Source organism: Macrobrachium nipponense, chromosome 7 (assembly GCF_015104395.2).
Source record: "Macrobrachium nipponense isolate FS-2020 chromosome 7, ASM1510439v2, whole genome shotgun sequence".
In the NCBI taxonomy this organism is placed as follows: Eukaryota; Metazoa; Arthropoda; class Malacostraca; order Decapoda; family Palaemonidae; genus Macrobrachium; species Macrobrachium nipponense.
In genome coordinates this window covers 98,052,281-98,067,517 of record NC_061109.1, presented here as the reverse complement: position 1 = coordinate 98,067,517, position 15,237 = coordinate 98,052,281, and the positions used below count along the sequence as shown (strand labels likewise).

At 36.1% G+C, this 15,237-nt stretch overlaps 2 protein-coding genes across 4 annotated transcripts in view; one reads left to right on the top strand and one right to left on the bottom strand.

The window, feature by feature from the left end:
- Positions 1-3,923, bottom strand: part of LOC135217328 (alpha-N-acetylglucosaminidase-like) — a 266,886-nt gene extending 262,963 nt beyond the window's left edge. For 2 of the 3 annotated variants that reach the window (XM_064253128.1, XM_064253129.1), the window contains exon 1: positions 3,882-3,923. In XM_064253128.1, coding sequence (XP_064109198.1) covers positions 3,882-3,884 — 3 coding nt within the window. In that variant the 5' untranslated portion in view covers positions 3,885-3,923. Of the gene's footprint in view, positions 1-3,865 lie in introns of all 3 variants that reach the window. The other variant, XM_064253130.1, reaches the window with a different exon arrangement.
- Positions 3,924-9,991: 6,068 nt separating this feature from the next.
- Positions 9,992-15,237, top strand: part of LOC135216993 (transmembrane protease serine 9-like) — a 36,462-nt gene continuing 31,216 nt past the window's right edge. The window contains exons 1-2 of the mRNA XM_064252548.1: positions 9,992-10,057; positions 11,907-11,970. Of these exons, the coding sequence (XP_064108618.1) occupies positions 10,001-10,057; positions 11,907-11,970 (121 nt within the window). The 5' untranslated portion in view covers positions 9,992-10,000. The remainder of the gene's footprint in view (positions 10,058-11,906; positions 11,971-15,237) is intronic.

The window sequence follows — 15,237 nt, the reverse complement described above, 5'->3', positions numbered from 1 at the left end:
ACCTGGACTGGTAACCTCCAGGAAAATCTTTATTAGGAAAAGCCGCTTAAATGCCACAGCATCAAAACTTCACTCCTTGATCAAAGTAATTGACTAATTTCTCGGAAAAGTTAGACTCTAGCGTCCAAATTTCAGTTTCCCTGAGTGAAGCCTCAAGTGTGGATTCTTTGAGGGGAAATTTCCTTTCAAGAAAATTCGTTTCGTCAACTTTTTAGTTTACCAGATTTGCCCTTCCTACAGCTACGTTCGCTTGAACGTCTGGGGATTAATGCCGTGATTTTTTTCCGACCACTTTTCTAATTTTTTTAGTCTCTGTCCATTTGTCTATCTTTGTGCGTGTGTGTCACATGCGAGTGTCGCGAGTATCTCCAGCCGAAAGTTAAACATTAAAAAATCAATAATGACTAAATAATTAAATACCAAGATTGTTAAATAATTGCGTGATGAGTAAATAGACACGTAAAAGGGAGCGTTACATCATATCTTGACACTCTCAGAAAGGCTGTTCCATTATCTTCTAGGGGAAGAAACAAAACATCTCAGGCAGTACTATGCAGTAAGACAACGTGGCACTTATCTTATGAAATTATAATTCTCAGACGCGGCTGACGTTTAGACTGGAGAACAAGGAGAAAGTAATGGATGAGAAGATATCACAGAAATAGCAACTTGGATCTAGGAATGGAAGGATGGTACAAGATCGGTAAATGGATAAATCTCGGTTGTTCATACTAAACACGCTGTTTAGTCATTCGCTCAGTACTGCATCTGTTAAAACTACAAGACACTACGTTGCGTTACTAGGGATACACAATAATTCCAGAACTACGTTGCGTTACTAAGGATACAGAATAGCTCCCGAACTACGTTGCGTTACTAGGGATACAGAATAACTCCCGAACTACGTTGCGTTACTAGGGATACAGAATAACTCCCGAACTACGTTGCTTTACTAGGGTTACAGAATAACTCCAGAACAGAAATGCATCATTTGCTAAAAGCTAAACGGACAGAGATGGAAGGAAATGTCTAAGAATTTTGAAAGTATGATAAGAAATCGGAACCACAGAAAGAAAGACGTGAATGATATCAATGTGAAGCAAAGTGGTCTCTCCTGCGTTTTATGATAGTCGGCAAAGTTTTCTTTCTTGTGCAATCCTACTGTCCACCTTTTTTTTAAACGAGTACTGAATGGCATCGCTTTCATTGCTAGCAGTTAACTGACATTTTGCGACCTACTTTGATTTTGCCGACCGCAAGTAATTAATAACCTGAGAATATTTTATCACCGTGCCTCAAGTGTAACTAGTACTCAAGTATATTTCAATCACTGTGGCTTATATGTCATTGTATATTTTTCAGACGAGAGCCAACGATAAGAGCAACTTAATGCCCTTACCTCGCTCAGACCTGAAAAAGAAATAAAGGAACAAGAGAAAAGCAAAAAAATTCAGATCTAAAAACTGTAGGATGTGACAGGTCTGCCTCTGAAGACGGGTGATTGATTAGAAGGTTCACGAAAAATGGAAACTAGAAGTAAACGGCGTAGCTTTGCTGTGGTGGAGGGAAAAACCAGGATATGAATCGAGCATTCCAGGAATTTCAGACTTCTGTGGAATCACTGGTTATATTGTGCTTCACGTTGTCTCCTGAGGGAGTGTATTCGTCCGCTTCAAGGTGCGTTCACACGGTCGAACAACGTCCGACGGACAAACATTGTTACCAATTAACAATTGCTTACCAGAGTTTGCCTTGTGAGCAGAGTAAGAACAGTGATATACAACTTCAACTGGTACCACAGTTTGTTGCCAGATCTACTTCCCTTGTTTCAACGCTTTTGACGTCATCCTGCTTCGCCTTTGATATGGCAACAATGTTTGTCCGTCGGGCATTGTTCGACCGTGTGAACGCACTTTTAGATTAAGCCATGCCTTATGTTGGCACGGGCTCTTGCACTTAGCCAGCGGAAGCGGTTCCCAAAGAATGAAGATGACGAGTTCTTTAGGCCGTGAAATACAGCAAGGCTAACTTAATTATAGCTCGGAGGAATATAACATATGGGAGAAAGTAGGATGTAGCTGATAAGTCGTCAAGACTTGGATTGAATCCTTTTGAGATAGGGAAAACGGTCCAAAACATGAGAAGGATACTCTAAACTGAGATTGTGTAACTTTTGTGACATACCTTCGTTCCTCCGACCCAACTCCCCCATTTTCGTATATGTTTGGAATACATACTGAACTTTTTTTCAGGATCGAAATGCTATAACCGTTTGGAAATATTTGCCGATATTTTCTACTATTCACATATCAGTGGTAAGTGCAGGCGTATTTTTATTATCATAATAATGCTCTTCAAAGGGCTGTCAGGTCATGGACAAACGTAAAGTTTATATTTCGTGATGCAATTTTTCACTGCTGACAGCTTTGAATTTATTTCCCACAGCCGGGAAAATTACACATACTTCTTCAGCTTTTTGACAGGCCCAAACCGGCTGTAGCAGGGTCACGTTTCAGTGTATGTATTTTAGCGTGGTTAGATTGAAAACATTATTAGGTGGGATTATAAATTTCTCTAAAATATTCATGGTGGTATTTCCATGTTTGGTTCTGGTTTTAATTAGTAAATCCCATCTTACAGCATGCTCACTTTTACTCGGTTGCCTTTCTGTTACAGTTTCTGCCAATAAAATCATCTTCTTCATAACAATTCGTCTAAAATCCTTGAGATATAAAGCTATAGTCTGTTTGCTTCTCATTCGACCCGTAGAGAAGTGCCAGAAGAGACCAACTTTCAGTCTCGAACCGGACGAGCGAGAACTGCAAGACACAGTCTCCTAAGTAGGTATAAAGTAGGCCTCTGTTGGCTTACGCTACGAATTATGTATTCTCTTGGGTGTTAGTCGACTGGTGTTGTACGCAGCTGGGATGGAAAGAGAAATAGAGAAAAGGGAAAGAGATAAAAAAATCGATGCATCGTACCAGTTTTCCACAAGAATGTATGCCATCATATAACTTATAACGAGCATTCATTATGCATATATATTATGTATTATATATAATATCATCTCTATTCCACTCGTCTCTCTATTTATCTATCTGTTTACATACTGATAGTTCTCCAGCTAAACTTCTCTACCTCCCCGATGAAGAAACTTGGTGCAGTGAAGCAAAATCCCTTAAATTACAGAGTAAACTAAAGAAATAAAATAAAATAAAAAGTATGACAGTTAATCGAATGATAGCCCAGGCCCATAGAAAGCAAGGGAAATTGAAAAGAAGAGAAATGGGCGGGGCTTAATCACGATGAAAGCAAAAGAACAACTGCTTGAAGAAGAAAGACAGGGAGATTCAAGTGGAGGTACAGAAAGACATTTACTATTCAGTAACGATTTTCTCTTTTCGTTATCAGTAATCTATATTTAGTGTGAGAATACTTACTTTTTTTTATACAATTAACGCTTAGCCACTAATACTCAGTCTGGAAAAATGACAATCTCTTAAAATCAATAGGCCTTTTCTTCACTGTAAAAACGTCAATATATGAAATTGTTTTGTTGCCTTTCCAAACGTCCTTTGCCTGTCTACTTCCGCCCCATTTCTTTTCCTTTTTCACCTTTCAGTTCGTAATATCAACAATGCAAATAAAAACAAAATGTTCAGATTTACGCTTTCTAATAAGTGACTAGTTACTTCAACTGTTTTACCACAGGTAACATTTGTCAAGCAGAAAATTGACCTTACCTTACTAGTATGAAAAGATAATAGTTCTTTTTTTTGAGCAATTAAAGTCGTCGGTCTCTTATATAAACCTCCACCCGCATAACGCTCTTTAAATCACCCTAGAAATAGAAATAAGTACCAACCACAACAACTACTTGCCATTCGATGTCCTACTTCTTCCCTACACACTCTCAGAATGACTGTCAGCTGATTCTCCTTGTTGGGGTAAGTTGCTGTCTTCATTAGCCGCTAAGTGGCTGCCCTCTCTGGAGCCAATCCGCTGGCCCGTACCCTGAAAACAATTTCAGATCCAAATTCTCATTGGCCGCTGCAGCATCTCTTCACTGGGACCAAGGAGTTTCATTGCGGCCTGTTCGTCCTTATCTAATATTTCTCGATAAAGTATACACCTAACGTACAGCCTTCTTAATTGTTTGAAAGCTTCATAACAAAGTAGTTCTTGAAGTAAACTGTTAAAGATAAAGTTTTTGTTGAAATAAACATCATGTTGCTTTGAGAGATAGAAAATAAATGTGTTAAGTAACTAATTGCGTTGCTTAGAGATGTACGTCAACCCGCAAGATCCTTTACGAATCCCTTCTCAAGGACAGTTTTTTCTATGTAACGATTTGTATATTACAGCGCCAAAACATCATTCTTGAGAGTGTTTTAAGTCCGTTAAGGTTGTCAATACTATCTAATATTTATCAGAGCCACATATATTCATGATTGTTAACCGCCAGACGCACTGAATTTCTTTTTCAATTTTCATACTCAGTTTTTAACCGCTTACATGAATTTTCAGCCATATATAAAAATAATTACATTTTTATCTAACCTACCCAGAACTTTGGGCTAACTTCATTGTTTCTTTGGTTTCTTCCCCTTTTAAGATCTAGTATTAAGACCTTTATAGATGGAATATCTTTCCTTGAGCAAAGACAGCACTGGAAATCATATGGCGAGATATACAGTACATTCGGTTACTCGAGGGAATAAACCTACATACTACTTTGTGGTTGTTGTTGTTGTTCTTGTTGGGGGATAGGAAAACCCTATGGAAAAGCTTCAACAGGTCTGTAAAAAGTTTTTTGCATTGGGTTAAAGATTCAGGAATCTTAGAATAGGATATTGATGATTTACTTGTTGAAAGAAAATGTAAAAAGTGAATAAAATGCACGTTAAATAGTACAGAATATTTATTTCTGATAAAATAGAGCATATTTATTTCAATTTTCGTTGGTAAAAGAAAGCGCTATTTGACCATAGATTTTAGCATGTGCCTAGAGTAAGCTGGAGGTCGGATCATTCCTTGTTTGTACGAGAATTAAAGGAGAGAATTAAAGGCTCACCATCGCAGTTCCAACGGAGACAAAACCCTTCACGCCATTACATAAACCCCTCCAGTCTTCATCAACAACGAAAATAGTGACATGATATTGAAGGGAGAAATTATTTCACCCGACGTCAAGCGCATTCATATATTTATATATATAAACAATAAACAAATACAGTTTGATACACATACGCTTGAAAACCACTTATCCAGGAGTTCCAATTCCAGTATCTCTACCGTTATATTGAGGCAATATATATGACCTGTAATAACTGTGAGCAAAATAACAGTGTAAATAACGTATAAGGGTTCTCTCGAGTCACATTTTCATGATTTAAATGTCATATAACTGTTAAGACTACCCCTTGATATATATATATATATATATATATATATATATATATATACATATACACACACACAAACACACACACACACATATATATATATATATATATATATATATATATATATATAATATATATATATATATATGTATATATGCAATAATTCTTGTGTATTAAAAAACTTGTAATATTGCAAACATGGATTGTTAGATGCTTGGTAAATCACTCTCTGAATTCATTTGAGCCACAATTTTAATGCAAATTTTTTACTCACAATAAAAATAAACTTCAGCCATGTAAATGCTGCATTATTCAACTTCAATTCTAAGGGAAATTATGTGACATTTTACTCTGGTATTTTTAAGTTACAAGACACTAGAGTAGTTTTAGCATCAGCATAAATGATAGTGGGAAATAAACAACACTATAGGTACAGAATTTTCCTTACTTCTGCTGAAAGAAGGCGTTAAGTGTGATCATTTGCGTATTCAAGAGATGGAACATATTCATGTTTCTTACCCTGAAACATTATGGCTTCTCGGTGGTTACTTATGAGGCAATCAGAATCAATTTGAAAGCTTGAAGTCTGCATCTTCAATTCACTGCCATTAAGACATTTCATTTGGTGACAAAATGGGGCTTAGCGTCAGCATAATGAATCACATGTAACTATACTCGGTTTTTTTTTCATCTGTCCACCCGCCTGTGGTGTTTGCCTATGGTAACACTGCGTCCCGGGCTTTAGATAGTTACATTTAGCTTACATTCAACAATAATAATAACATCTTATTTCGAATATTAACGGTGTAATTCGCATACAGTAAATTATTAAAACCATTTTCAGTTGCAAATGTACACCCAGATACCCTTTTATTTACCTAAAACTTACACATAGCGTAACTATCTAAAGCCCGGGACGCAGTGTTACCATACGCAAACACCACAGGCGGGTGGACCGATGGAAAAAAACAGAGTATAATTACCCCTTCAGGTTGACTGCTCTTTGCTTAAAAATTCTAGGGCGCCATTGCCGACAAATGGGTATTTAAGTGATCAACGGGGTAACAGAGACAATTACCAGTCGGAACCTTTGACAGAATCCGATATTTTGATCAATGTTGAACGACAATTTAGCCCAAAAGAAGGTTAGAATAGTTAAAGTAGATTACATTGTAAAGTAGATCATCACAAATTTATGGGTGCCCCTAATCCGGCCGTTTTGAAGGCCGGGATTTGCATGTCGCTGTAATTGGGATCTTTCCTGCGTACTAATTTGCTATAAATCACACAGTGAAGAGTCATCTGACATAATGAAGCCGCGAGAGAGAGAGAGAGAGAGGAGAGAGAGAGAGAGAGAGAGAGGGGTGTCTTTGTTTCCGTTGCATCCGTCTCACTAAATTCTGCACGTATATTTAATGAGTGTTTCAAGTAGTTTCTCACAGTTGTCCTTCCGTCAATTACATTTGGTTAATGTACTATGTTTTTATAATGCCAATGAAAATGATTCTTTTGGTTTGCTACAAAACCTTCCAACGAGAAGTTAATGAGACTTAATTCGTTTTATGTCTGAATTGTACAGATGGTGGATCATCTTGAATCTGCGGTAAATTTATTCAAGTTTCAAGTAATTTCATTTCTTGTCGGTTTTCTCACCAATCAAACCAGAGCAAATTCAGTAATTCACCCTTTCGCCATACTGATTCCCTTGGAATCTTGACGATAGCCGAGCAGATCATGAAGAGCGATTAGTTGCGCAATTTGATTTTTAAGGGGGGAATTTCGAGAATGATTCAACTAAGTTAATAGCCTTTTTGGCTTCCTCCACGTGAATATAAGAATTATAGTACATTACCAAAAGGGGCATCAGGATTTTAGGGGGCAGGGCCAAAAAAAGGTTGGGAACCACTGCCCTAGACATAACGCACGGCAAAGTTCATCCTGGGTGTCGAGGTCAAGGTTACACAAAGACAATTTAAAGCATAAATATCTCATTTCTTTTATGTATATATATGTATATAATATATATATATATATATATATATATATATATATATATCATATATAATATATATTATATACATATATAAACATATATATATATCATATATATATATATATATATATATATATATATATATATATACCTGTTTGCATGCATTTATGTATGTATATTATATATATATATATATATATATATATATATATATATATATATATATATGATATGCTTAAAACACACAGAGGTAACAATGGATTTAAATTTAGCTTACACAGACAACGTGCCCATTCTCTTAAATGTGCACATTTTTACTCTGGCGACAGCAATAAAGTAAAGAAACTGGTTTTCAAATTCATGTAACCTCAAGTCGGTGTGGTATTTAAGGAAAGGAAATGTATATCATATTTATGTCAGTAATGTAATAAAGTTTATATTGGTGAAATTGGGAAGTCATCAGAAAAGAGAATAAAACAGCACACACACACGCGCGCGCGCACACACACACACACACACACACACACACACACACATATATATGAAAATATATCATTGGGGAGGTAAAGTGAATTTAGATAGGACATTTGTAGCTTGAATTGATATATAAAATGGATCACGGTTCGATGTGATAATTATTCATAACAAAAGGCTACGTTCTGTCAAACGCTCGAATTTGGCCAACATGGTAGACGGGGTTTCATATCGATTCTAATTACGAAAGCATCCAGATCGAGGTGATTTGTAAGGTCAGGAATTGATATGAACTTATAGCGTCTCTGTTGGCCGATTGGATAGCGGTCACTGACTGTCCTGATTTTCGTCCCCGTCCACCTGGACGGTGGTTCGATCCCATGGGGGACGAAATTGTTATCAACTTAAAAATTCCCTTCGGTAACAATATATGAAAATATATCATTTGGGAGGTAAAGTGAATTTAGATATTAAAGGACATTTGTAGCTTGAATTGATATATAAATGGATCACGGTTTCGATGTGATAATTATTCACACATATATATATATATATATTATATATATATATATATATATATATATATATATAATATATATATATATATACTCGTATATACAGTGTAATTCTAGTTCGTTTTGGTGGAAACAATCAAGCTGTCGTTGAGAGAAGTGCTTTTGGTTTATTTAGATATACACTATTGGAAAGATATACACATGAATCCAGATTTATAAAAGGATAAGAATATCAACCTAGGAGTGCATAAACCTGATTTATCTATTTCCCAAGAAATGGGCAAGGTAGTATATACATATTTTAAATGTACATTTTGTTTGGTCTTCAGATAATAGCAAAAGTGATCCAACTTTCATCTCTTGGAACACAAATGAAGTTGGGGATCCTCGGCCGTCCAAGTGCTGATGTTACCTTCATCTGTCTACATGTTGGCTTTTACCATCAATCCTAGCACATATATTGTAATTTACTACCAGAGCGCTTCAGTTCCCTTGTTGATGCCTTAATCATGTTTCTGTGTTTTCAGTGTATTATCTTCTGCCGACAGCCATTAACTAATGGTTATTATCACGGCTGCAAACAACTCTAAAATGAGCTGCATTACAATCCTAATAAATTCTAGTTCAGTATAAAAATTGCTACTGTTCATGACCTTTCACTTCGAAATACGCTCTCTGGGTCAAGTCTCTCTCGTGAGCAATTCTTACCGAATGAAGTTGCACTTGTGTCGTCGATTATTTCAAGACAGCGCTTCTCTTATATATATATATATATATATATATATATATCTATTATATATATATTTATCTATATATATTTATACATATACATATATGTATATATACATATATATATATATATATATACATATATATATATGTATGCATGTATGTATTCATGTATGTTTGTATGTATATATATATATATATATATATATATATATATATATATATATGTGTGTGGTGTGTGTGTGTGTGTGTGTGTGTGTGTGTCCATTAGTCTATTTCGGACTCTGTCCGAAAATTATACAGGTCAGTAAAACTCACTTGGAACATGAATGATACATCTGCTGATGTTCTTTTCCTTTTTCAGGATATTTTGAGTGAGTTAGGAGGTCGGGTTGAGCAATGATAAGAGATGTGGATAGAGACCATTCAACAACTAATTTCTGTACCTGGACTGATTTCAGTCCATTTACAGGATATCTTTTACATCATATCACCTAAACATATCTTGGTTTTAGTGTTATTCAGTTATTCTTTACGTCTTGTAATCTTTTCTCGGTGTAATCAGAACATTAGCATTTTGTAATGCTGCCACAGCTGAGGTAATTAGCCAGATGCGAATTTGTGCAGTTTACGAGTTGCCATTTGAGGTCTACTTCTTTGATTTGTTCTTTCCTAAAGTGAAATGATGTAACTTATAACTTTCTTTTTACCTTTTTGCGGACCCTAAATATTATACTTTGATGTGAACTAATATGGCGAAAGCAGACTTCCGAGGAAAATTTTCTTTATTTCCAGTGACATTTGGTACAGAATTTAGCATATGGATAAATTGACCTCGAAATCTTTTCTTGCTTCAGTCACTCTTTGGATCTCGAAGGAGGAAGATGGCCATCCTTATAGTCTTTTGTGTACTCGTACTTTCCTTGGAGTCAACAGCTGCCGTAAGTAAAAAATAGTCATAGATATTCTCTTGAACTTGTAAAAGGCGCCTAGTTCTAGGAAAGGGTAAAGGAAGTAGAGATTCGACATTGTTTCTATAACTTATTTGCTGGTCGCTAACGTTCCTTCAGAAATGAAATCCACACCGTCGGAATTTGCGAGACTTTATGAACACAGTGGGGCGTTCTTACTGTGTAAGATATCTAGCTGAGTACGGCATCGTGTTTACTACCTTCAGTCTAATCCCTAACGCAAAAATATCAATATTGTTTGTTGAAATTTGAGATTTATGTGGTAAATGTTGCTATAAGAAATTCCGGTGGAATCAGTTTTGATTCTCTTAACCTATAATTCTTTTACGAGTACAATCTCTTAAGACACTAATCCAGTTTGTCCATTTGTACCAGGCTCTAAAAGTGCATGGAGAAATATATAAATTCGTGAAAAATTACACATAAATTTACTTGCTAAGTAATTTTTTCTTAATCATGTCTTATACATTTAAATGATTCTTTTCCAAATGACAGCAAACACGTATATAACATTTCTCATTTCTTCTTCATCTTTGAGTTCGCGGGAAACAAGTTACTCTGGTGCCAACTGCAGTATAAAGGCCAATTCACACAGGGCAGTGACGTGTCATGTCAGTGACGTGTCATGTCAGTGACGGTGAAATCCGTGACGGATCAGAGATGATATCCGTAGGCTCATATCCGTACAGTTTAAAGTTAGTGATTTCCGAGTAGAAAAGTAAGTGGGCGAATAAGGGTCGGAAGACCAGGTAAAGTGAGGGAACTAAGGGAAAATCCCTAAGATATAAACTTCCCCCGTAATTTGTGATCTCTTAGCCCATTTTTCATGTTCTAAAGACAGAAACATTAATCTTTTATCAATACACGAGTAATTAAACAACAAAGAAGTCGGTATTCGAATTAAGATGGAGAAGAAACCTAAAATGTAATTAGTACGAAAATAAGGACTAGCCCTATGTTGTGATTGAAAAAAAATGAATAAAGAATAAATAAGGACAAGACCTATATCGAAATAACTATGCAAGCAAACTTTTCCGGTATTTAGATACTCAAGAAATATAAGGGATCAGAGGGTATGTTCCTATCAGAGAGAGAGAGAGAGAGAGAGAGAGAGAGAGAGAGAGAGAGAGAGAGAGAGAGGCGGTGAGGAGGGGGTGAAGTAATACCTCTATATCTTCCAAACTGGATTTACATAAAAAAAACTATAAAAAAATTTTCATTCTTACTCTGAACACGGAAATGAGAGGAAGATTCATACTTTAATGATAATAAGGGGAATCTATAAAGATCGTAGTCTTATGACCTCGAGAATTATCTTATTATTCAGTGAATTTCATAAAAAAATCTTTCCTTGGATCTTATTAAGAAATGAAGTAAGTCATAGATGTGTATTAATCCAGAACATTTCCATCGCAGAAATCAAAGGCACAAGTCTATGTTAACTTTTAATAAAGTGTCTAATCAAATTACTTTCTAAAAAAAATAGACTTTAACCACTATAGCCAAAGGTAGAAAAAAAAAAAAAAAAAAAAACTTCTGCGCGAGTTGTGAGCTGGAGTGTGGTAAGACTTTCTCATTCCCCCTCGTCATATGTGTGCATATGTTTCTTATGTCAATGAGTTGCTGGGTAATAATTAACACGAATTTAGGGTAACGTCCCATTTAATGAGCCCAAATTGATCTATGGTTCTTGTTATGTCCTTGTTTATGAGTGAGTGATTATCGAGAATAAAGTGAATCACTTACCTCTCCTTTCGTGGATTAGTCTACTAACCGTGCGGTAGCTACATTTATCTCTAATTATTTCCTTCCTGTCTAGGACCTCGTTAAAGCTGCCCCGAGTGGGACACATTCAAATGGCTCGACGGCAAAGCCTCGGAAAGGTAAGCATCATCACTTCAGACATGGCTGGAATGAAGGGATTAAGAAATCATTTACGGTCATTTATATAAGAATCATACTATAATGGGTGTAATGTCTGTCTGTCTGTCTGTCTGTCATTCAATCACGGCCAAACGGCTGGTCAGATGGGCATGAAACTTGGCAGGGTTACGGTGGGGACCCCTAAGATGGTTTGTAATGGGGTTTCATCCAACCTACCCCCCTCCTTTGTAGGGGATGGGGGTGAGAAGTGATTCCCTGAAACGGAGCTGTTTCTGGCCGTGAAACGAGGCTGGTTATTCCCGTAGACTTAGTTACTTTACGATTTTTCATACATAATTTTGTGTACAACTTCCCCGGAGAAAGTCGAGAATATTTCAGCTCGGACACAATAGAAGATGAAAATTATCATCAATATCCGCAAGATTTTTTGAATAACTTAAATCCATCGGGACTGCCAGTGCACAAAATAATGTTGAAGAAGTACTGCCCGGTAACGTTGCTTCGGAATTTCGATCCTGCCAATGGACATAATAAAAAGGAAACTGACAAGTTCCTACTTTCTACTCTTTTTTTGGAAGACACAGGATCATAAGAGCATTCATCAGTAGCCATAACACACTGACATACAAGTTGCGTCTTTGCAGTAACATAATGAAAAGAAAGATACTTTATTATTCGTATCACCGTGCAAAGTAATTGACAAAGAAACGAACCAATCAAGATCCCTGTTCCGTTAAATGAAAGTCACCGACAAGAGACCTTACAGACCTTACAGACCTTACAGTTCGTTCGGGTTGCCCCAGGTCCCTCAGTGTGAGGCACCTCTAATGTCTACCAGAGAGTTGCTAGTACATCTTCCGGTATATTTTGCATCTTCCAATCTTGGATGGTCTGGGATGCAGTTTAGATTGTCGAGCTTATTCTTAAACACATCTACGCTCACTCCTGATATATTCCTCAGATGAGCTGGCAACGCATTGAATAGACGCTGCATTATCGATGCTGGTGCGTAGTGGATAATGTCCTGTGTGCTTTCCTTATTTTTCCTGGTATAGTTTTGGGCACTATTAATCTACCTCTGCTTGCTCTTTCTGATATTTTAGTTCCATGATATTTTCTGCTATTCCTTCTATCTGTTTCCATGCCTGAATTATCATGTAGCGTTCTCTTCTCCTTTTCTAGACTATATAATTTTAAGAATTGTAGTCTTTCCCAGTAGTCTAGGTCCTTAACTTCTTCTATCTAGCTGTAAAGGACCTTTGTACACTCTCTATTTGTGCAATATCCTTTTGATAGTGTGGGTACCATATCATATTGCAATATTCAAGTGGACTACGAACATATTGTTTTATAAAGCATAATCATGTGTTCAGCTTTTCTTGTTTTGAAGTTGCCGTAACACATTCCATTTTTGCTTTTACATTTTTGCCAACAGAGTTGCTATTTGATCATTGCATAACATGTTCCTATTCATCATCACACCCAAGGTCTTTAACTGCTTCCTTATTTGTGATGGTCTCATTATTAGTCCCTTATATGCATATAGCTTTCTTTCTCTGTCTCCATAATTTATTGATTCAAATTTATCAGAGTTAAATACCATCCTATTACCTCTGCCCAATCATATACTTTGTTAAGGTCTCTTTGTAGAGCGTTCCTATCTTCATCACAAGTATTTCTCTACTTATTCTTGTGTCATCTGCGAAACTACTCACTACCGAATCCTTCACATTATTGTCTATGTCTTCAATCATAATAACAAACAGTAGTTGCAGCTAACACCGTACCTTGCGGCACAACGGATATTACCTTGACTTCATCCGATTTCTCGTCGTTTGCAATAACTATCTGTTTTCTGTTGTGTAAAAATTCTTTTAACCATCTTCCTACTTTATCCACGATATTGTGTTTTCTATTTTCTTCGCTAATATATTATGGTCTACTTTATCAAAAGCTTTTGCAAAGTCTAAATAAACCAACACTCTGTTTCATTTCCGCTTTTCATATTTTTGAATATGTTCTCACGGTGGACTAACAGTTGGGTTTGTGTACTTTTTCCGGGTACGAAACCATGTTGTCCTTTATTAAACAAATTATTTTTTATTAAATGTTTCATAATATTTTTCTTCATTACCCTTTCATACACTTTCATAATATGTGATGTTAGACTCACAGGCCTATAATTACTTGCCTCTAGTCTTGATCCACTTTTGAAAGTAGGGGTAATATATGCTAATTTGTGCTCATCATATATCTTGCCTGTATCTACACTTTGTCTTAATAATATTGCAAGTGGCTTGCGATAGAGAGAGAGAGAGAAAGAGAGAGTCATTTAACAGCATTAATGCACTACAATTTTATAATTTTATCTTGCTATCGAAAAATGAGAGAGAGAAAGAGAGAGGAGATAATTTGTGATTTGAGAGCTAAGTAATCCGATAACCCCATCACCGTCTTCGTTACTTGACTTACATTGAGTAGAGAGAGAGAGAGAGAGAGAGAGAGAGAGAGAGAGAGAGAGAGAGAGAGAATCATTAAAAGAGGGTAAGCAATAATGAATGCGAACTTCTTTACGTTCATTGATCGTCCCTTCACTTACTTTAAGAGAGAGAGAGAGCGAGAATTCATTAAAAGAGGGGAAACAACAATGAATAAGAATTTCTCTACATTCAGTGATCGTCCCTTGAATTACATTACGAGAGAGAGAGAGAGAGAGAGAGAGAGAGAGAGAGACTATTCGTGTAATCGCCCTTATTTTAATATTGCTGAACAAATAGTACATATACATTTTTCACTTCTGCACCCGTATTTTATCACCCATCGTAGATGGGTAAGTTTGCTAGTAATAATAATATCGCAAATTGCTTGTGTCCCTGTTGCATACTTTTTATTCAGCTTTCAGTAATATAATGTGTAGAGTATAAAAGTATAGAGAAATGAATTCAAAAATGAAATTTCCTTCCACAAATTCATGATAAAAAATTCTACTGATAAAAATGGCGAGAATATAAGAATGGATCGAGATAACAATCCACATCCCTTAAGGACATTGCAAATTGTGCGATATTTCGATTTATTGCATTTTTTTCTGCATTCTGGACTTGGGCTGGATAACGGTAGGTAATGAAAAGGAAGTTTATTACTCATGTACTATTGTTCTTACACGCAGAAAAAAATATGTAGCCTATGAAAATTTCACTTTGTTATATATATACATATATGTGTGTGTGGTTCTGTGCGTGTGTGAGTGTGTATGTATATGTATG